Genomic DNA, 22,148 nt, shown 5'->3' with positions numbered 1-22,148 from the left:
AATTAAATGAATAAAAATGTATACTTAGTACGTAAAAAAGCAAAAGTTAAGTGAGTTAAAGAGAAGAGCAGGAGCTGAGGAGGTTTTCTTTTTAATTTTATTTTTTTACATTTCTAACCATGCATCAATTACTCCCTAGTAAGGCGGTACCACGTGGTGGTGGAATGTTGGCTCCAAAAGTCAGACCGTATGCGTTTGAATTCTGGCTCCATCGTTTACTGGGTCATCTTGGAGGAGTTACTTAATTTCCCCATGCCTTGTTCTTCTGTCTATAAAATGAGGATAATCACAGTACCTTTCTCGTAGTGCTGTACCTGCATTTAGCATAAACATTCTCAATAAATGTTACTTAGTATTCCATATTTTACCATCAGCCTGAGGTTTTACAACACACGCTTTATAGATTGTTTTCCCTTTATTAATTCTTGTTTGGAATGATCCTGGAGGCAATGAGTGTTGGAGATTATGAGAAGCTGAAGATACTCCTCCAAACCACCTTCTCAGTACCTTGAGCAGCTTTAAGTAGGTCTTACCAAGAAAAGATATCATTAGCAAATAGCAAAGTATCAATAGCAGATTTAAAAAACACTTAAAGTAATCATTATTCTTCTGAGCCTCAGAAATTGAAATAAAATTAAAAATAGATGATGTGCCTGACTGGCTGCCTCAGTGGTTGAGCACCGACCTATGAACCAGGAGCTCACGGCTCATTTCCCAGTCAGGGCACATGCCCGGCTGGAGGCTCAGTCCCCAGTGTGGGGCGTGCAGGAGGCAGCTGATCAACGACTCTCACTCATCATGAATGTTTCTGTCTCTCTCTCCCTCTTCCTTCCTGTCTGAAATCAATAAAAAATATATTTTAAAAATGGGGGGAAAAAGATGATGTGATAGCATTGAACTTAAGGAAAAAGCTGAGAAATAAGCACTGAATCAACATAGACTTTAAATGCATTATTAAAAGTATGGACCTGCTCATCAAATTTGCATGGGGAGAAACGGACATGGGAAAGCCATTCACCTTTGCTGTGGATATAATCATACAATACCACAGTACTCTTTTTGCCATCAGCTGCTCTCCCAACACCCCCTTTTCTATCGCAATTGCAAGAGGCAGGCAGAAGCATCTGAAGAGTTAGAAGAGGGAGCGATCAGCCCTCCTGCAATCTGCTCACATGGAAGCATTTCCCCGCGGCTCTGCGTTTACAGAATTTTATTTGCGTAGAAGTACTGCAGGAGCTCTGGATGGTAGAGGCTCTGAAAGAAATCAGCAAAGCTACACGTGAGGGAGGGCGTTACCAACCCCTCCCCCTGCCGCTGACACACACACACACACACACACACACACACACACACACACACACACATAGAATTAGTAGGCCGTCGTCCAGTGCAGACTATGGGCACAAGCGACCTTCAGATTCTCAAGGCATCATTGCCCGTGTCCATCGAATGACCTGCACTGGAACTGCCAGTGTATCTTGTGCATAATCTTCCAGGCGTTTTGTCACTTGCACTGCATTATGGGTCAATTACAATCGGAATGGGAGTCCTTGATGTGGGGCAAACTCCTGGTGTGCCCCAGGCGCACAGGGACCTGTGGGAGGCTTCTCTCCTGCCCGCGCTCACTCACCAGCTGCCGGCAGAGCTTGGGGTTCCTTCGATCGTCCTCACTCTGGAAGCTGCGCTCCTTCCTCTGCCTCAGATAGGGAGAACAGGCTCGGAATGTGGTTTTGCAAGCCTGAGAAAGATAAGATTCCCATCTCATTGCCAAAAATAGTAGGGAATTTCTCTTTATCTTTTCAATTCCAGTGTACAGTCAATATTATTTTGTATTGGTTTCAGCTCTACAGCATCGTGGTTAGACAATCTTATACTTTACTAGAGAATTTTAGAATCACAACCAAGGGAGAGGATTGTACCCAGTCGGGTCTGGGGGCCCCTGAGAGTGTGAAAGTAACTTCCAGGAAGTTTGAAACCTTGAACCTTAAAGGATTTATGCTTATAAAATGCCCATGTCTATAATTTGGGGCTGGTGGGAAGGGCATAGCTTTGTAGTTTACCACAGCCTTTGTTATTGTCCCATCAAAAGTAGTACTGGATTCCTAAATTTAACCTAATCTCTCTCTCTCTCTCTCTCTCTCTCTCTCTCTCTCTCTCTCTCTCTCAGTGGTTTTGTGGGACCCTTTGCTCCCAGTGGTTTTGACACACTTGCCCTATCCCACTCCAGAGCATCCCCGCGGCTGATCCAATGCTGTTAGGACACATTTTCTCCAAGAATGAAACACAAGCTCCATAGAGAATTGAGAAGCCAGAGGTAGGAAGTCTATACTAGGTGCAGTGACAAAAACTAACAGGCATGAATAAATGTCTCATCATGTGGACTGCCCCGTGGCTTAAACCTGAGCCTCTCTGCCCCACCCTGCACTACCCTGAACTCATCTCGCATTGCCGGGTGCTGGGAGTGGGCAGTGGGGCAGGAGCATGTGGAAAAGAACACTTGCTCAGGGAGAGGTTACACGTTGAGAAGACACTTTTCCCAGGATTCACGTGGATGGGCTGCTAAGTGTTTGTAACTGAACTGGCAGGAGCTGAGAGTCTGGTGCATCAGGACTTCCTGTAGGAAAGGCACAGAGATTTTTTGTAGTTGATTGGAGAGTCACAGACGTACCTTGGCAACCTGGGGATTTCTGTCCTGTAAATGGATCAGGAGGGAATCTTGAGTCTGCTTAACTTGATTGGTGAAAAATTTCTTCCATTTCCGCCCAGCAAAGGCGGGCAATTGCCCAAACAAGACAAAGGCTGAGTATCTCAGGCTGTCATTCTCCTGCAGGTTCCCCGTGAGCAAAACAACAAAACCCAGGTCAGTGGGAAAAGGCAACTGCATCAGAGAAAATCACAGCATGTTAGAGGGGGGCCGTCAGATACAGTCCTCAGCACTGGCTGGCGGGGTGGGATGAGGTGGAGAGGGCCTGAGTCTTCAATGAACTCTTCAGCGGACAAGAAAGAGGACTGGACTTGGGGATCACTAGTACTACTCCCAGGTTCCCAGCTTTATTTTTTTTTCATTACTTATTGATTTAGAGATAAAATACATTTACATGGTTCAAAATTTTAAAAAAAAGGTTTATTTTTTAAAAAGTAGGTCTCACCCTAGCCTGGTGGTTCAGTTGGTTGGAGCATCCTCCCACACACCAAAAGGTTGCAGGTTGGATTCTCAGTTAGGGCTCATACCTAGGTTATGGGTTTTACCCCCTGTCAGGACACTTACAGGAGGCAACCGATCAATGTTTCTCTCTCACACTGATCTCTCTCTCTCTCTCTCTCTCTCTCTCTCTAAAAATCAATTTTTTTAAATGGGCATAGGACCTGAACAGACACTTCTCCCAAGAAAACATACAAATGGCAAACAGATATATGAAACTAGTGGCCCGGTGCACGAATTCATGCACATTAAAAGGAAATTAATTAGAAGAAATATTTTAATATTGCTATTTGCCCTTTCTCTATAATAGAAGTGTCAACCAAATTCACAATCGACAATGACAGATGGAAACACACATATGCAATTGGTGCCATCGAAAGCTTTATATATAGAGATAAATTTGCTTAATTAGACCTGCTTTTTGATTTAGCTAAACTTTTTCCAGCCCAATGAAGCACCCCAACTTCTCTTTCAGGTAATTGTCAACAACATAGCAGTAAATATCAACACAAAGCAGATTATTATTATAGATCACGCAGGGAGAACAAAGGGTAAATTATTTAACTGCAGCAGTGTTTGACTATATTCTGTGCAATGAGAAAACCTGAAGTCATTTTCAAGTTCCACCATCTCTTATTTCTTTTCAGTCAGGTCAAGTTTCTAAGCTTTCTAAATCTCCATTTTCCAGCTAATGAAAATAGGATTCCACCAAGTCTCCTTTCTACCTACTCCAGGACTTCTGTGAGGATCCAATGAGATGAGGCATGGGAAAATGCTTCACAGACATTTGGTTAAAGTGTAAAATGTTTGCACTTGGCTATAAAGCAGGAGGCAAGTTGCTGGGGAGAGGAAGCCAGGCGTTGCTATGTGATGTCATTACCCAGTGCCCACAGCCACCATTTTCAGGCTGGGCTGGGCTGTGGGCCACATTTTGCACCATGGGGTCTCACCAGTGTTGGCTGCAATTTGGTGGGGTATCGCTCCTGGGTGGTGGCAGGGCCTGTGTCCCACTTTGGGGAAGCTGAGTGTTGCTTTGTCGGCGCCAGGTCTACGGTGCTATTTCTCTGTAAATGGCCAGTGCACATCACGGCAGCTCCTGCATTGGGCATCTGCTCCCTGGTTGTCAGTGCGCGTCATAGCAACCAGTCAGATGGTCGGACACTTAACATATTAACCTTTTATATATGTAGATGATGCTTAACTCCACTAGCTATTAGGGAAATGCAGGTCAAAACTACAATGAGATACCACTTCACAACTGTTAGAATGGCTATTATCAACAAGACAAATAATAACAAGTGTTGGGGAAGTTGTGGAGAAAAAGGAACCCTCCTTCACTATTGGTGGGTATGTATAGTGGTACAGCTACTATGGAAAACAGTATGGAGATTCCTCAAAAAAGTTAAGAATAGAGTTGCCATATGACCCAGTAATCCCTCTTCTTGATATCTACCTGAAAAAATTGAAAACATTTATTCCCAAAGATATATACATCCTTATGTTCATTGTAGCATTATTCATAGTGGCCAAGATATGGAAACAACCAGTGTCCTTTGACAGATGATTGGATAGAGAAGATAGGTGCATATATACAATGGAATACTACTCAGCCATAAGAAAGGATGAAATACTGCCATTTGTGACAACATGGATGGACCTTGAGAATATTAAGCTAAGTGAAATAAGTCAGGAAAAGCTAAAAACCATATTATTTCCCTCATATGTGGGATATAAAACTGAAACTTATAGACACAGACAACAGTTTGGTGGTTACTAGAGGGAAGGGGGGTGAGGAGTAATGAAGGGAGACAAATACATGGTGACAGAAGATGATTTGACTTTGGGTGGTGAGCACACAATGCAATATACAGAAATGTACACTTGAAACCTATGTAATCTTGTTAACCAATGTCACCGCAGTAAATTTAATTTTTAAAAAAGATTTGTTAGTAAATAAGTGAATAATAGAGATCTTGTTCCCTGAGCAACACCCAGGCCTCACATTTCCAGCCCCAATTTGGTTTTCATAACCTGTAATTTTCCTGAGTCATCTCACTTACGTCATCTAGTAGCGTCCTAGTCTGAAGAGTGATGTCTATGAAGAAGGAGCCCAAACCTTTCCCTTGGATCTTGCCCAGGATGATGGTCAGAGTCTTCAGACTCTCGTGGATGACTTCAGAACTCATGGGATCATACAATCCATGCACCAGCAGGTCTAGGACAATTTTCTTATACTTTCTCACCTGTTATCAAGGTTTAAATAGCATTAGTAGCACAGGAATTGCTCCCCGCGAGTTGAAAAGCAACTCCACTTCTAATTGTCCAATAACCTAGGAGATTATGGTTTTCTTCAGGATCTACCGCAACAACTCTCATCAAAATAAAAATGTTTCCAAAACAAAACAAAAAACAAATGCTTCCATTCACCTGTCCCAAGAGCCCAAGTCAGTCTTAGAAGGAGAACACAGAGTGATCTGGAGCGTGGCCCGTGGGTAGATGAGGTTAGGCAGGGTGTATCAAGGAGGGGGTTGGACTGGATAATCTAGCTTTCTGAGGCATACTGGGGAAAAGATGAAATGGTCACTGAAGTTGACAGATGCTAAAAGAAGAGACGCTAAACAAGAACAAATTATTAGAAAATAATTTGAATTCACCAAAGTGGTGATGTCCAGCTGTGTGCTAATCCTGCCTGCACGTCTTTCCCAAGGCTGAGAATACTGAGGTGTGCTGACCCCAAATGCGTATGTCCTTGTTCGATCTCCTTCCCCTGAGTGTGGGAGGAACTGGTGACTTGATTCTAGCCTATTATTGAATACTAGAGGCCCGATGCACGAAATTCTTGCAAGGGACTCGGCCCTTGCAGCCCTGGCTGCCTTGTGGCCCCGCCCCCTGCCCACTGGTCATTCCAGAAGGTCATTCCAGAAGGTAGTTCCAGAAGGTCATTCCACCGTCTGGTCTAATTAGCATATTAGCTCTTTATTCTATAGGATGACAACACTCATGGGATGTCATTCCCATGGTTACTCACATTACATAAGACTCCTTCTTAGCAGAGACTTTGCTGACCTTGAAGAAGTAAGCTACGATGGTATGAGTGGGTGCCTCTAGGAGCTAAGGGTGGCCCCCAACTGACAGCCAGCAAAGAAGCAGGGACCTTTGTCCTACAACTGGAAGGAACGGAATTCTCCCAATGGCCCTATAAGCTAGGAAGAGGACCCCCAGCTTCAGAAAGGAATGCAATCTGGCCCACACCTTGATTGCAGCCTTGCAAGACCCTGGACAGGGGACCCAGCTAAGCTGTACTTGGACTCCTGACCCAAGGAAACGGCAAGCTAATCAATGCTAGGCCTGTGGTAATCTGTTACACAGCAATAGTAACTAGCACATGAGGGATCATATCCCAGTCCTGGGGACTCCAGGCCACCTTCCCTTCCTACCTTGTCGGGGTTCTCACAGGCCATGGTTCCCAGGCCTCTCACTGCCATGTGACGCTTTTTAGCGCTGGGGTCCCGGGCTCTTTCTGCCAAGATGTAAAGCACATTCTTCAAATGCTCCCTCTTCTGGAACCTCAGTTTCCAAGAGACCTGGGAAGTGAGTCAAAATGTATCGATTTGGGAGTGTTCAGAGTCATACCCAGCCCCAACCCCAATCCCTTCCTCTAGAGAAAATCCTGTGTTGCCAGCCCAATTTTACACATTCTTTCTCCATCTGAAGACACCTGACTTTTTTGCTGGAAATACAGGTGGGAGCAAAGTAGGTTTATAGTTGTTTGTAATAAAAAATAATAACAATCCTATATAATAAAAGGCTAATATGCAAATCGACTGAACTGTGGAACAACCAGTTTCTATGACGCATACTGACCACCAGGGGGCAGACGCTCAATGCAGGAGCTGCCCCCTAGTGGTCAGTGCGCTCCCACAGGGGGAGCGCCACTCAGTTAGAAGCCCTGAGCTGGGCTCATGGCTGGCGAGCACAGTGGTGGTGGTAGGAGCCTCTCCCGCTTCCATGGCAGCGCTAAGGATGTCGGACTGCTGGCTTAAGGATGTCGGACTGTTGGACTGTCAGTTGGACATCCCCTGAGGGCTCGTGGACTGTGAGAGTGTAGAGGCCAGGCTGAGGGACTCCCCCCCCACCGCCCTCCGAGTGCACGAATTTCATGCACCAGGCTTTTAGTAATTAATAAATAACAATACAAGAATGAACTCTGTGTTTCATATACTCACAACTATACTAAACCTACTCTTGCCCCACCCTCTATATTTATGTAGTTTGATCTACATAATGAAGAAATTGATGGAGGGGGGAAAAAAGGGGTAAAAAAAAAATAATGCAGCCTGGCCAGTGTGGCTCAGTAGTTGAGTGTTGACCTATGAACCAGGAGGTCATGGTTCAATTCCCAGTCAGGGCACATGCCCAGTTACAGGCTAGATTCCCAGTAGGGGGCATGCAGAAGGCAACTGATCAATGATTCTCTCATATTGATTTTTATATCTCTCTCTACCTCTCCCTTCCTCCCTGAAATCAATAAAAATATATTTTTTTAAAATGCAGAGCTGGTGTTGATGATGGTTTGGGGGAATTGAGAACAGAGGTATTCTACGCCAGCAGAGGGTTTGATAGAACTGAAAAGAAAAGGGGATGGGGAAGAGTTGGCGTGAGCTGAGAATAGGGAGCCCTTTGGAAGGACTAAGTTCTCTGTATTCCTTCCATCTCAGAAAAAAAGAGCTTCCTGGACTCTTCTGCCTCCTCCGCCATTTTTTCTGCTCTACTTTGTAGCTAAACACCTTGAAAGACATGCCTATACTTGCTTTCTCCATTTCCTCTCCATTCTGCCTTGAACCTTCTGCAGTCAGGTTGATGGCCTCCCTTCCCCAGGCCCCAATATGGCTAAATCCAAGGTCGATGCTCAGTACTCATGTTACTCAACTCAACAGCATTTGATGTAACAGGAAAGCACATCTACAAACGTTCAGGGTGCCTGCAGGATGTCCCACCCCGGAATGCATGCATCTGAGCAATTTACAATGAGGAAAATAAATGCAAAGAAATGAAAAATTGGACAACGCTTTGTGGCCAGTGCAGAAACCTGTACTTCAAGGACTAAACTTGACGTGATTGTGGATCAAGAGTTGGGTTACCTCTGCAGTGAGCCTATGAGCCCTGAGACCAGGAAGGCCCTGGGGTTCTGCACAACACAGGACATGGCAACACGTCCTGGAGTCAGAACCAAGGCGATGCAAGATGCAGATGAGACCAAGAAAAAGCCACCTCTTCACCATCCTTAGTAATGGACTGGGGTGGGGAGCTGGACACGGGATCAACAGCCTTATTTGGTGTTTGGGTGACTACCACATCTCGTCATTATCTCTGAATATTCATTTTTCAGTCTATATTTTTATTATTAACTAGAGGCCCGGTGCATGGATTTGTGCATGGGTAGAGTTCCTCGGCCTGGCTGACGATTGGGGCCATCAGGGCCGAATGGCCCAGTCCCAATCGGCGCCTATCCCAGGGGGAGGGACTGCAGGAGGTTGGCTATGGGATTGTTGAGTGTCTGCTCTCTGGTGATCAGTGCACATCATAGTGACCCGTTGACCGGTCATTCAGTCGACCAGTTGTAACGGTCACTTAGGCTTTTATATATGTAGATTTCACAGCAAGCTAAACTCATATCAACTCATCTTGTGATTCTATAAAAATTCTGTCCATATTTAAAGAAGTATCATCAGACATTTTTCAGAAGAAGGAACCTCAGTGGAGCCAGCTGGACTCATGCAGACCAGGCTAGCATACAGATTACACAGTGGCTGCTGGGAAGGGATATTCGTTCACAATATTTTGTGTCTGACCTTGGAGAAGAAAGACATCATTGGAGTCCTTTTCTTCTTGGGCTGGGCAGTGGGCATAGAAAGGGGCTGACCCAGGATTCTTCTCTGTGTTTGGTCCATGGAACTAAAAAAAATAAAAATCATTATATGAGCCACTAACATTCTTTGAAGCCTTATCATCAACAAGCATCATCATACAAAGTGCTGTATCGGGTAAGAATATAAGGAAGCAACATCCCTGAGGCCTGTCCTTAGGAACCTGTCACCTTGGTGAGGAGATTAAACAGTCACATAAAATGATAAAAAGCAATCTGAGGCAGCTCAAGGGGAATCACAGTACAGGGTTCAAGATGATCTGCCCTGATTCCCACAGTCTTGTAGTATCAGAATCACCAAAGAAATAAAATACAGATTCTGGGCCCCACCCATAGAGAGTTGAAGTGAAAAGTAGCCTGAAAATTTCTTTAAGGCTCCCCAAGAATGTAATTGGTTCTGCCTTTTAGAGGAGATTTTAATATCTCTTACAATGTTTAAACTGTACCTATCTTCCTGCAAATCTTTCCTACACACTCACATCATATGCTCAAAAATATTCACAAAGGTTAGGCAACGGAGCTTTGTAATAAACAACATAATGTCCTTTAATAGTTGTACTAGAAAGAAATTACACATATATACTACAACTATACAACTATAGGATGGCTCCTATGCAGCCATTAAAACAATATTGTGCAGTCTACGTGTGCTTAAGTGATCTTCAAAATATACTGTTGAGTGAAAATCAGTGTGTAAGTGGGCTAACATCTGTGTAATCACAAAATGAGGGAGGGAAACCAATATGTACATGTATGCTTGCATGTGCATAGAGCAGGGGAGAATATCCAAGAAACTTGAACAAAAATTGCATCCTGGTAGAAATCTGAGCAACTGAGGTAGGAGGGAGACTTACTTTTTTCAGTACTTTAAACATATATATTGGTAGTTTATCACTTAACCACGTGTATATATTATTTAAAATATCTATATATATATAAAAGCCTAAGCAACCGGTCAACCGCTTGACTGGTTGACTAGTCGACCGGTAGCTATGACATGCACTGACCACCAGGGGGCAAACCCTCAATGCAGGAGCTGCTCCCTGGTGGTCAGTGCGCTACCACAGCAGGAGAGCCACTCAGCCAGAAGCCAGATTCACAGCTGGCAAGCACAGCTGTGGCGGTGGCAGCGGCAGCAGGCACAGTGGGGCCCAGATGAGCGGGAGCAGTGCAGCACCCGGCCCCGGCTTGGGCTCCTCCCCAGCTGCCTGCCACTTTGTGCACTACTACATCTCTCAGGGGATGTCAGACTGCAGGTTTCGGCCCGATCCCTGGCAGTCTGACATCTCCTGAGGGGTCCAGATTGTGAGAGGGCACAGGCCAGGCTGAGGGACCCCACTGGTGCACGAATCCATGCACCAGGCCTCTAGTGTATTATAAATAAATACAGCTCACAAAGTGATGCTGATCTACATCCTAATTCGAGGCCCACTCGTATAAGCCTGTGCTTCTCAGACTTAATCACCAGAGGATCATGTTAAAATGCAGATTTGGACTCAGTGGGTCTGGGGTTGGGCACCAGGTTCTGCCCCTCTGATAAGCTCCCAGGGGACAGCAAAGCTCCTGGTCCCAGGACCAGGCTTTGAGTGAAAGGGTGTAAAGTTAAGAGCTACAAGAATCAAGAGAGGACTGTGGCTGGAACTGCTGATAGAGACCTCCCTTGCCACGTGGGTGAGCTTTCAAGGCGAGGCAGAGTGTATGTGACACGCTAGGATTTCAGTGGAATTCCATGGATAGGCAGTGAGTATCATGGGAGTGATAAAAGATAAGGCTACAGCAAGTAAAGATCAGCTGTGAAGGACTTGGACTGCTAAAGAGTTTAGTCTCAATTGTATTTTGTAGATAAGAGTAAACCATTAATTTTTTTATTGAGGTGAAATCCAGATAACATACAATCAACTATTTTAACAGTGTGGTATAACTACCACTTCTATTTAGTCCTACACTTTTCCCTCACCCTACAAGTTAAGAAGTCACTCCCCATTCTGCCCTCTCCCAGCCCCTGGCAACCATTCATCTGCTTTCTATTTCTATTAATTTACTGTGTTCTGATCTATATAGATGGATTCATTCAATATTGTGACCTTTTGAGCTGGATTCTTTCTCTCCACATGTTTTTGAGGTTCATCCATGTTGGAGTTCATATTGGTACTTCATTCCTTTTCATGTCTGGGTAATATTCCCTTACATGGATATACCACATTTTGTTTATCCATTCATCTGCTGACAGACATTTGGGCTGTTTTCACAGTCTGGTTTTTGTGAGTAGTGCTGCTATGAACATTGGCATTTGTTTGAGTATCTACTTTCAATTCTTTGGGGCATGTACCTAGGAGTGGAATTGCTGAGTCAGACGATAGCTCATGTTTATCTTTTTGAGGAACCACCGAACTGTTTTCCATAGTGGCTGTACCATTTTACATTTCCACCAGCAATGTGCGAAGATTCCAATTTCTCCACATCACCAGTAGGTGTAATTGTCCAGCTTTTTAAATTATTATGATATCTGCCCTGGCCGGTTTGGCTCAGTGGATAGAGCGTCGGCCTGCAGACTGGAAGGTCCCAGGTTCGATTCCGGTCAAGGGCATGTACCTTGGTTGTGGGCACATCCCCAGTAGGAGGTGTGCAGGAGGCAGCTGATCAACGTTTCTCTCTCATCAATGTTTCTAACTCTCTATCCCTATCCCTTCCTCTCTGTAAAAAATCAATAAAATATATTTTTAAATTATTATGATATCCATCCTAGTGTGCATGAAGTGTTATGTCTTTGTGGATTTGATTTGCACTTCCCTGGTGACTAATGGCATTTTTTTGTGTGTGCTTGTTGATGATTTGTGTATCTTTTTCAAAGAAATGTCTATTCATATCCTTTGCCCATTTTTTAGTGGGGTTTTTTTTTTTTTTTTTTTTTTTTAGTTGTAGAGTTCTTTATATATTCTGGATAGTAGACCCTTATCAGATATATGATTTATAAATACTTTTCCCTCTGTAGGTTGGCTTTTTACTTTCTTAATAATGTCTTTTGGCCGGGTAGCACAGTTGGTTAGTGCAGTGGTCAGCAAACCGCGGCTCGTGAGCCACATGCAGCTCTTTGGCCCCTTGAGTGTGGCTCTTCCACAAAATACCACGGCCTGGGCGAGTCTATTTGAAGAAGTGGCGTTAGAAGAAGTTTAAGTTTAAAAAATTTGGCTCTCAAAAGAAATTTCAATTGTTGTACTGTTGATACTTGGCTCTGTTGACTAATGAGTTTGCCGACCACTGGGTTAGAGCGTTGTCCTGATACATCAAGGTTGCAGGTTCAATCCCCAATCAGGGCACATATAAGAATCAACCAATGAATGCATAAGTAAGTGAAACAACAAATCAATGTTTCTCTCTCTCTCTCTCTCTCTCTCTCTCTCTCTCTCTTTCCTTTCTTTCTCTTTCTAAAATCAATAACTTAAAAAAATTAATGTCTTTTGATACATTATAGTCTTTAATTTTTATGTCTAATTTATCTATTTTCAGTGTTGTTCATGCTTTTAGTGTTATATCTAAAAATCCATTGCCAAATCCAAGGTCATACAGATTTATCCCTATGTTTTCTTCTAAGATTTTATAGTTTTAGTAATATTTAGGCTGTTGACCCATTTTGAGTCCATTTTTGTATATGGTGTGTGGATGGGTCCAACTTCATTAGAATCATTGACTTTGTTTGGGTTTAGAAATATTTTTAGTAGGAGAAATAACAGGCAAGAAGCTGCAGTGGTTCTCAACCCTGGCAGCATTAGAATTCAGAGGAACTTTTAGACTTCCTCACGCCCTGGCTGCTCCCGGACCCAGTCTAACATCACCTCTGGGGGCAGGCCCGGGCAGCAGTAATTTTTAAAGCTTACCATGAAATTCTAACGGGCAGTCACTGAGCTAGGGTAACTGGTGACCTTGGTTTGCCCGAGCCTCGGGGGTTCCCTGGAACATGGGACTTCCAGGGCTAAGACCAGAAAAGTTCTGGACAAACCGGAATAAGCTGGCCACCCTACTGATTATCCCTGAGTCTTGAATGTATTTAAATGCAGGAGCTGGTAGAACCAGCCCTGTTACACAGGTGTGCTTGGGACATTTGACTCTGATTGACCTGGAGGTGCGTGGGGATTGGGGTGCTCCACCATCTTTGCCCCCCAGGTGATTTGGTAACATTCAGGGCACGTGCCCAGGTTGTGGGCTTGATCCCCTGTGTGGGGCCTGCAGGAGGCAGCCAGTCAATTATTCTCTCTCATCATTGATGTTTCTATCTCCCTCTCCCTCTCCCTTCCTCTCTGAAATCAATAAAAAAATATTTTTAAAAAAGATAATGGTGTAAGTACACATGGTACTAACATCCTCCCAAACCACATCAAAATTACAAATAACCTACAGAACAACCATCATTCAGGACCACCTGAAATCTAGCTGCACAGAATTCCTACAACAAAGGATGAAAGAGGCCAGGCAGAGACTGGTAGACACATAAATGGGCCGTTCCCACACCCACATGAGGCAGGTGAAAATCAGCGGGGATATCTCGGCTGTGGGGTACCCCTGGGGAGCGAAGGCCCCAGGCCCACACCAGGCCCCCAGCCCAGGTTCCCGTGCCAGGAAGACAAGTCCCCATAACTTTTGGCTGTAAAACTGAGAAAGACAAAGGGCTATTGGAGGCCCAGGCGTTCCTCTTAAAGGGCCCGTGCACAACTTACTCAGACTCCCTCCCTCTGAGCTCCAGCCCTGGGGCTGCAGCTGGAAAGGCACCAGGGATGTAAGGGAGAAACTGAATTGCCTGGCTTCAGGGAGAGAGCCGGAGGCAGCTTTCTCCCAGACAGAGGTGCCCGCAGGGCCACTGCTCTTTTGCCGCACCCTCCAGAGAGCTGGCAGGAGGGCATATCTGTCACCGCTCACCCTGCCCTGGCCATTCCCTAAGACCCTGCCCCGTGCAACTTTGCCTGCCCGCTTTCAGCAAATTTTTTCATGCAAATGGCCTGTCTTGGCTCATGCCTCAGACTTTCCTAAACTCTCTCAAACAAGCCCCATACCTCTTGCTAAGCAGCCCGGGGCTTGGTACTTTCCATCACTATATTCTGGGACACATCCAGCTCCCTGGTGCTGACACACTACAAAGACAGGTGCGTTTGAAGCACCAGTATCTTCCCTTCAGCTCCCTTCATCCTGAAGCTCTTAGCTGACTGAACATAATGATCTACAACCCATGTATGGGTCATAGGTGGATCGATAATGATTGGATTGGCAGAGCTTGTGGGGGAAAAAAGGGGGGTGGGGAGGGAGGTTCATGGTCCATATCACCCACTTCAGTTTTGCAAAGAGAACATCAGCCTGCTCAGATATGGTATCAGTGACCAGAATGACGGTGCAGAGTGGCCTGGGGAGCCCCAGTGGCCCCGGCGTCTTCCCGCTGCACCGGGCCGCCCCTTACCTGCGGCCGTCACATGCGGAGGTGCTGGCGCGCGGTCCGGGACGGTAGCCAAATGGGATGACTCGGCTCAATTTTCCCAGCCCCGAATTCCTAGCACAGACAGGAAATGAGAAGGTGAAGCAGGGTCTGATCAGGATAAAGGGTCAGCACAGAGTGTTGGAAAGTGAAGGGGTGGGGCGGGGAGGGAATCAAAGTTCAGATGGTCTGGGGGCGGGGGAGGGAATTGTCCTGTGATGCGGACCAGGTTGCTGTAGGTGGGCAGGAGCCTCACGTGTGCCTTTTACTTCCCCAAACTGCGCTGAGGTGCCTCTCCGCCGCCGCCTGGCGGTGCTTCCCCCCCAATTCCTCCCTGGGGCCGGGTCTCACCCACACTTTCTAAAGAAAGGACTCCAGTGCTGAGGCTCTTCTGCAGCGAACGGAACGGCTCTGCCCAGTGCCGTCCCCCGTGCCGCCGCTAGATGGCAGCATCACTCAGTGGACGGTTCCCGGCAGCCTTCTCCGCCCTAACCCTGTTAGAGCCGCCTTTAATCTAAGGATGGGACGCCGCGTTCCAGGCCAAGCGGCCTCCTTGTGACCGATGGCTGCACCAACCACTGGAGCTTTAGCTGTTGATGCCCCTTCCTGCTCAGCAAAGACCGCAGGTCCCGAAAGGGCTGATTTAAACTCTCAACAATGTAAATGATTTATTGCTAAAACAAACCAAAACCCTGGAGGTAACAGGCAGAATTTGGGAGCCTCCCTCACCCCATCATTCCTCCCTCTCTGGACTCTCCAACCACGACATAAATCCATCTATTCGGAATTACTTACTGTCTGGCCCTGTTCTGGATAAAGTGGGCAATACGTCCTAAAAGGGGGGGGGGGGGAATTGCATATTCAAAGCTCTAGAAGCAGGTGGTTATGCTAATAGATAATACATCTTACATATTTCTAGGTGCCAAACATTGGAGTATATATGACATAGACTACCTCAGTTGATTCTTACAGCAAGCCTGAGGCCAGCACTCTTATTATGATCCCCATTTTATTTTATTTTTACTTTTAAAAAATATATATTTTTATTGATTTCAGAGAGGAAAGAAGAGGGAGAGACAGATAGAAACATCAATGATAAGAGAGAATCATTGGTCGGCTGCCTCCTGCACACCCCCTACTGGGGATTGAGCCTGCAACCCAGGCATGTGCCCTTGACCGGAATCGAATCTGGGACCCTTCAGTCCGCAGGCCAACGTTCTATCCAGTGAACCAAACTGGCTAGGGCTTGATCCCCATTTTAAAAATGGGGAAACTGAGACACAGGGAGATGACCTCGCTAAAGGCCGTGCATTTAATTAGTGGCAGAGTTTGAATTCATCCACAGGCAGGCTGAGGGCAGAGCCTAGACTCTCAGCCACAGTGCTATGCAGTGGGCACGTCTGGGAAATCTAATCAGGAGGTAAGCAGACGAGTACATCGGAAGGGGAGGTTGAAAGAAAAAAGTGGACAGAAAGATGCTTCTGAGAAAACAAGGGTGAGGCTGAAACCATACCCTCTTTGGACTGGGTCCACCAGGGCACCGCAGGGGACCTCTGTGAGTGCAGTTTCAACAGCCGGGGGAAAAAGGAAGCTAACAAATCTAAGGGGCTAAGTTAAAGGAGGAAATTGAGATGTCTTGTTGCAAAGGGAAAGCAATAAATAGACTCGAGGTGACAGCAAGGTCAAGCAAAGGCACTTTGGTTTTCTTGTGGGCTTTTCCCAATAGAATAAAGCTTGGGTGTGTTAGAAAAACCATTGCAAGGAAAAAAAAAAAAGCCCTAGCTGGGTTGGCTCAGTGGATAGAGCATCGGCCTGCAGACCAAAGGGTCCTGGGTTCATTTCCGGTCAAGGGCACGTACCTTGATTGCAGGCTCCTCCCTGGCCCAGGCCCTGGTTGGGGCTTGTGCAGGAGGCAACCAATCATTGTGTTTCTCTCACATCAATGTTTCTCTCTGTCTTTCCCTCTCTCTTCCACTCTCTCTAAAAATCAATGGAAAAATATCCTCAGGTGAGGATTACCAAAACAAACAAACAAAAATGGTTGCAAGGGAGACCTAAGATGTGATGGTTGGTGCAAGTAGTGAAGAGTGATATAGGGAGAGGCCCAGGGCAGGGGCAGGGGACTGGGGAAAGAGTTAGCACTGGAAGGAGGGAGAGGCACCTTCCTTTCTGTCTGAAATTGGGAGACACCCACAGAGACAGAGATATGTCACAGAAAATGAGAAGAATGAGCAAGTTCAGGTTATCACATTAGCCTTACTCTTTCCAGTAAAACCAGAGGTGAGTTGTCTGCCAAGAGGGGGAATAATAGATTCACAATGAATGGGCCCTCTGTCTGAGGTTTCTTTGTATTCCGGGGTTGAGATATTTTGCCAGAGAAACAGTGTCTTTCTCGTTTGGGAAAACCGAAGTACAGACAAGTTTTCCTGTGTGGCTTAAAGCCACAAAGAAAACCAGCATCGGGACCCAGAAGCCTTTCCGACCCAACGTCACCTCCATTAACACGAAGGCCATGGGTGTAGCTAATGGCCCCAGAGAGTTCCAGACGCAGCACACATTTGGGAAGTATCCAAACCAGGACACGATGGTCCAGAGAACAAGAATTCTCCTAACGTGGCCTTAGGGAGTTCTTCCGGGATGATGTGAATGCAGCATATCGATAGACCGATGACATGGCATCCTTCACACACCCTAATTATGCATTTTGTTGTTTAATGACTCTTTTCATTCCCAATTAATATTTCCCTATCATCAGCACTGGGGCTGATGCAACTGGCAAGGGCATACAGGGTAATTCCTTAGTCTGCATCCCTGATGAAAATGGCAAAAGTCAACCAATCAATCATTCTCTTTCAATTCAGACTTGGGAAAGGAAGACAAATGACCGTCACCCATCAGACCGGTTTCTGTTCAGGGTCAGGATTTTCAGAAGACGCTCCTTCTGTGATTGTACATTGTCTAACTTAGTTCTCCCTCTCATCTCCTTTCTGGATATACTATCGGCCAGACCAAACCCTCTCTTTATTTTTACTTCGAAAAAGAAACAAAATCGGCCACTTCCTCAGCCACAACGTAGGAATACCAATTCCTCATTCATTCCCCCTGCATTCTTCACATGTTTATTGAGATCCAGCTTTCAGCAAGGCGGAGTGCTGGTCGACGGGCACACACTGACTGCAGAGGACTGGCCAGCAGAGGAGGAGGGACATGGTCTCCTGTGTCCATAGGAATCGAGGTGTAGCATAGAGAGGAGTCAATGGAGTGTGGGGTCAACAGGTTCCTGGGCTTACCAGGGAGAGAGCTGAGCAGGGAGAGAAGAGAAGAAGGTATTCTAGGAGCTGCCAGGTAAGCTCCTAGACAGGTGTCAGGCCCAGCCAGGTGGCCCCAGATAAGCCAGGTAACCTCAGGCTCCCCAAGCTCTCCACGAGGCACCTGCCCCAATGAGAGAGCCCAGAGCCGCCGGCACAAGCGGACAGCCCTCTTCACAGACTTCAGGCCTCGTTTGTTTCCCACTTACTAAACATCGGGATTGTTTGCATCTAAAACAATGGTCTCTGGCTATAGTAGATGCCACATGGAGAAGCACCCCGTTTACCCATGGCTTCAAACACAGGGAGGCAGGAGCCTTCTGCGGACTCGCCTCCTGACGCCCCGATGGGGGGTGGACCGAAGGCCCCCCCAGTTCCGCAAACTCTATGAGCAAAACTCTCAGCCGGGCGCTGGCCCAGCCCACCATCTGGCCGACCTGCCTTCTATCTTCCTGGCTTTCTTACTTGACGGTCATGACTAGCGCCCGAATGCAAGAATGAGCTCCAGTGCTTTCGCAAGCAGCCTGAACTGGTCTCTGAAAGCGGTTTGCTATTCATTGACGCAGAAAACACACACACACACAAAACCACACACATGGAGAGGTTCACGTCTCCATGTTACCTTGACGCTGCCCGGACCGTCACAGGTGTGCAAATCTGAAAAGCCACCGCGCCTCTGAAAGATGTCCCTTTGCAGAAGCAGCGCGTGCCCCTCCCTGTTACGGTGGTGGGGTGCCCAATCCGAACGGGGGCGGGGGGAGCAGGACGCAAGGTCGATGGCCCCTAAAGAGCGCTGGGTCCTTGTTGCACTGCTTAAAGTGCAGAGGAATGCTGAGCTCAGAGTTTGCATGTTAGGTCTCAGGCCATTACTGAGTCGGCCAGGTGAGCACCCCCACGCTGCACTCCCGGCTCGGAGAAGCCCTCCTGCGCCCTCCCGCCCAGCGGGCCGGTACTTACCGAGGGAGGGCAGATTGCTCCCAGATGAAAAAGAGATCCCCGAAGAAACAAACACATAAGCCCGGGAATAGATTCAGCATAAAATAAATGCAAATAAAAGTAAAAAGAAAAGGATGTTCAAGCGGAAACACCCAGCCTATCTGAGACAGGAGCTACTGCCACACCACCACCAATGCCCCTCCTTCCAAAAGTAATCAGAACCGATGCAGACACCGTCAGCCCCACGGTGAAGTCTCTAGCAAGCGAGGAGCTAGCTGCGTGGACGACCGTGGTTAGGGGAATCGCGAACCCAGGAGAGGCCTGTGCTGTCTTACCGGGCCAGGCCCTGCGGAGCGCGGCTGGGCTCCTGCCTGGGGCTCAGCCTGATGGACGGCCGGCACTCATCCCTGGAACATCGCGGTCCCTGACGCTGCGCTTGGCCTTGAGGATGAAACAGAACAGGCAAGCGTTTCATCACGAGAGGAAACGCATAATAAGGCCTTTCAGGCTCCCTGCCCCTGATAAGTGCTGAAGACACACCACAGGCCAGGCGGCTGGCCTGCTGAGGATGCCCACGAGGGGGGGGGGGGGTCCTGGTTCTCCCAGGACCAGGGAGGAAGCCACCCGTGCTCTCTTGTTGAGGAGAACTGGACCAGCCCCACAGGCGTGACCCTGAGTCATTTGTCCCTGCTTTTAACAGCACCCCAAGGCACGCTTATGCTGCGTGTTCATTCTGTGCTTCCCATCTTAGCGGGGAGTGGCTCTCAGGCCTCTGACAGGGAGGGAAACCGAGGCAGGCAGCGTGAGCGGGCAGTTGCCTGGAGCCTCACATGAGCTGATGGACCGGGGTCCCAGCGGTCTGCTTCCTCGCCTGCTTTGACCTGCTTTGACCGGCCAGAGGCGTTCTGTGGGTTCTGCCCTCACCTCCAAGGCGGCACTTATTCTCTGTGGCCCTCCTTTCTGCCGCCCTTTTATCTCGGCTCCCCTTGTCTCCTCTCTGCCCCTCTCCCCGCACCGCCCTCCTCTCTAGCTCAGTTTGTAGTGGACGTTGCCTAACATGTTCCTTCCTGTCCATCTAGCCAGCAGGGGACAGGTTGAATAAGTACATTGGGCACCTTCCCGCAGTGAGTCCAGGGAGCAGTGTGAAGAGAGTACAGTCGATGTGTGATACAAAGAGATGTCCCAGGTATATCACTAAGTAAAAGAAGCAAGTGCAGAGGGGACTATCGTATAATTCAGGGTGTGTACATTTTTTAAAAAGAAATATATGCGAAGATAGCAAGTTATGTTTCTGAGAAGACACTCAAGAAATCATTCAAAGAGTTTCCTCTGAGGAGAATAATTGGGTGGGAGAGAAAGCTTTCAGTTCTAAAAGTATACATTTATGTATTGTTTGAATTTTCTTACCAAAAGTATTTATTGCTTTCAATTTTAAAAATCAACAAAGATTACCAGAATAGAAAGTTATAGGTGTTTGCTTTTCTTACACTTTCAAACATTAAAAAAAAAAATCAAAATGTTTTCTAATTGCTGTGAACATCCCCCCACAAAATACATTTTAAAAACAGACTATAGCGGGTTTCTGTATTGTGTTGTGTGTGGTAGCGATGGGGCGGAGGAGGGAGGGAGGAAGCGGTGGTGATGAAATAGGGAGGCGGAGATCTCTCTACCCCTGTTCTCTCAGAGCATTTCACCTCTCAGTTCTTGCTTCTGATAGCAAACAAATACTGAATTCACTTATCTAGTAGACAACAAATATATTTAATCATAGAACGAGAGTATCAGCAATCTCTCTTTCTTTTATTAATCAGTTCTAGGTGAGTGTGAAATCAGTGCCCCCAAAGTTGCCATCATTTAAAAACTCAGGGACCTATTAATATGGCGTTTCCTCAAAAAATTAAATATGGGACTGCAATTTGACCCAGTGATCCCATTTCTAGGAATATATCCTAAGAAACCTGAAACACCCATCAGAAAGAACGTATGCACCCCTGTGTTCATAGCAGCACAATTTATAATAGCTACGATCTGGAAACAGCCCAAGTGCCCATCAGTAGATGAGTGGATAAAAAAGCTGTGGTACATTTACACCATGGAATCCTATTCAGCAGTAAAAAATAAGAATCTCTTACCCTTTGAGACAGCATGGAGGGACCTGAAGAGCATCGTGCTCAGTGAAATAAGTCAGTCAGAGAAAGACAAGTATCACATGATCACACTCATATGCAGAATCTAAGTAACAAAGTAAACTGATGAAAGGAGTGGATCCAGAGACATGGAAGCGTGGAACAGAGTGGGAATCTCAGAGGGAAGGCGGGGGAGGGTGGGTGGGCGGGAGGTAACCAACCAAAGACCTTGTATGCATAGATGCATGGCCCATGGACACAGACAATGGGGTGCTGAAGGCCTGGGGTGGGGGCAGGAACAGGATGAAGAGGTTCAATGGGGGAAAAGGGGGAAATATGTAATAGTTTCAACAATAAAGAATCCTATATAATAAAATAGTAATATGCAAATTGTCCCCTCGACCGGGAGTTTGACTGGAGTTTGACCAAGGGTTGGGGCCGGCCCACCAACCTCCTGTGTCCCCTCCTCCTGGCCAGCCCAGCCCGATCAGCCCTGATCAGGGCGGGCCGGCCAGACCTCACTGGTGCATGAATTCATGCACCGGGCCTCTGGTTTTTAATAAAAATAAAAAACTCAGGGACCTGTTAGATAGCTACTAATTGTGTGGTTACCTCACTTTATGGGTCTAAGTGGGTGCAGAAGAAAGAGATTAGCTGGCGTTCTCTCTCTGATTTGGGTCTCTAGAGAAAAGAGAAATCTAGCTTTCTATTTGCTCCTGCAATTTAAACCTCCGTAAGAATAAAAGTACAACTAAATTCATTGTTACAATAATTCACTTCCCCAAATGAACATTTATTTAGGCTACACATACAGTATTCCAAAAAAAAAGTTGATGAAAAAGAAAGATTTTCTTGGATGAGTAGAAATGACATCTATAATAACAAAAGCATAATATGCTAATTAAACCGGATGTCTTTCCTTCCAGACATCCTTCCTTTCAGACAAAGCTGCAGTGGGTGGGGGCTGAGGCAGAGGTGGCAGAGGCCCTCTGGTCTGCGGCAGCGGGTGGGGGCCGGGGCCAAGGCCCTTACATGAATTTTGTGCATCAGGCCTCTAGTTTAATATAATTAAGTCACATAGCAACCCCAAATCTAGAAATAGGGTGACAGTTATATCTTTAATACATATATATGTATATATGTGTGTGTGTGTGTATGTATATGTGTGTGTGTGTGTGTGTGTGTGTATATA

The 22,148-nt window shown here is 46.4% G+C and overlaps 1 protein-coding gene across 4 annotated transcripts; it reads right to left on the bottom strand.

Moving 5' to 3' along the window:
- Positions 1–76: 76 nt before the first annotated feature.
- Positions 77–19,229, bottom strand: MRO (maestro). Of its 4 annotated transcripts, XM_080684648.1 has the most exons (9): positions 14,938–14,985; positions 14,572–14,661; positions 9,055–9,157; positions 6,640–6,786; positions 5,263–5,445; positions 2,669–2,824; positions 1,631–1,738; positions 1,173–1,254; positions 263–314 (listed from the first exon to the last, which is right to left on the bottom strand). In XM_080684648.1, the coding sequence occupies exons 3-8, from the start codon at positions 9,151–9,153 to the stop codon at positions 1,201–1,203; spliced, it is 747 nt and encodes a 248-aa protein (XP_080540774.1). In that variant the 5' UTR covers positions 9,154–9,157; positions 14,572–14,661; positions 14,938–14,985; the 3' UTR covers positions 263–314; positions 1,173–1,200. The 4 variants fall into 4 exon arrangements, with proteins under 4 accessions (XP_080540775.1, XP_080540772.1, XP_080540773.1 ...); XM_080684649.1 differs by having other exon boundaries at positions 77–1,254; positions 14,938–15,102; XM_080684646.1 differs by lacking the exon at positions 14,938–14,985 and adding an exon at positions 19,166–19,229 and having other exon boundaries at positions 108–1,254.
- Positions 19,230–22,148: the final 2,919 nt, after the last annotated feature.

This window comes from Plecotus auritus, assembly GCF_963455305.1.
Source record: "Plecotus auritus genome assembly, chromosome: 8".
NCBI lineage: Eukaryota > Metazoa > Chordata > Mammalia > Chiroptera > Vespertilionidae > Plecotus > Plecotus auritus.
The sequence above is the reverse complement of the archived record's forward strand: the minus strand, read 5'-3'. Positions and strand labels throughout refer to the sequence as shown.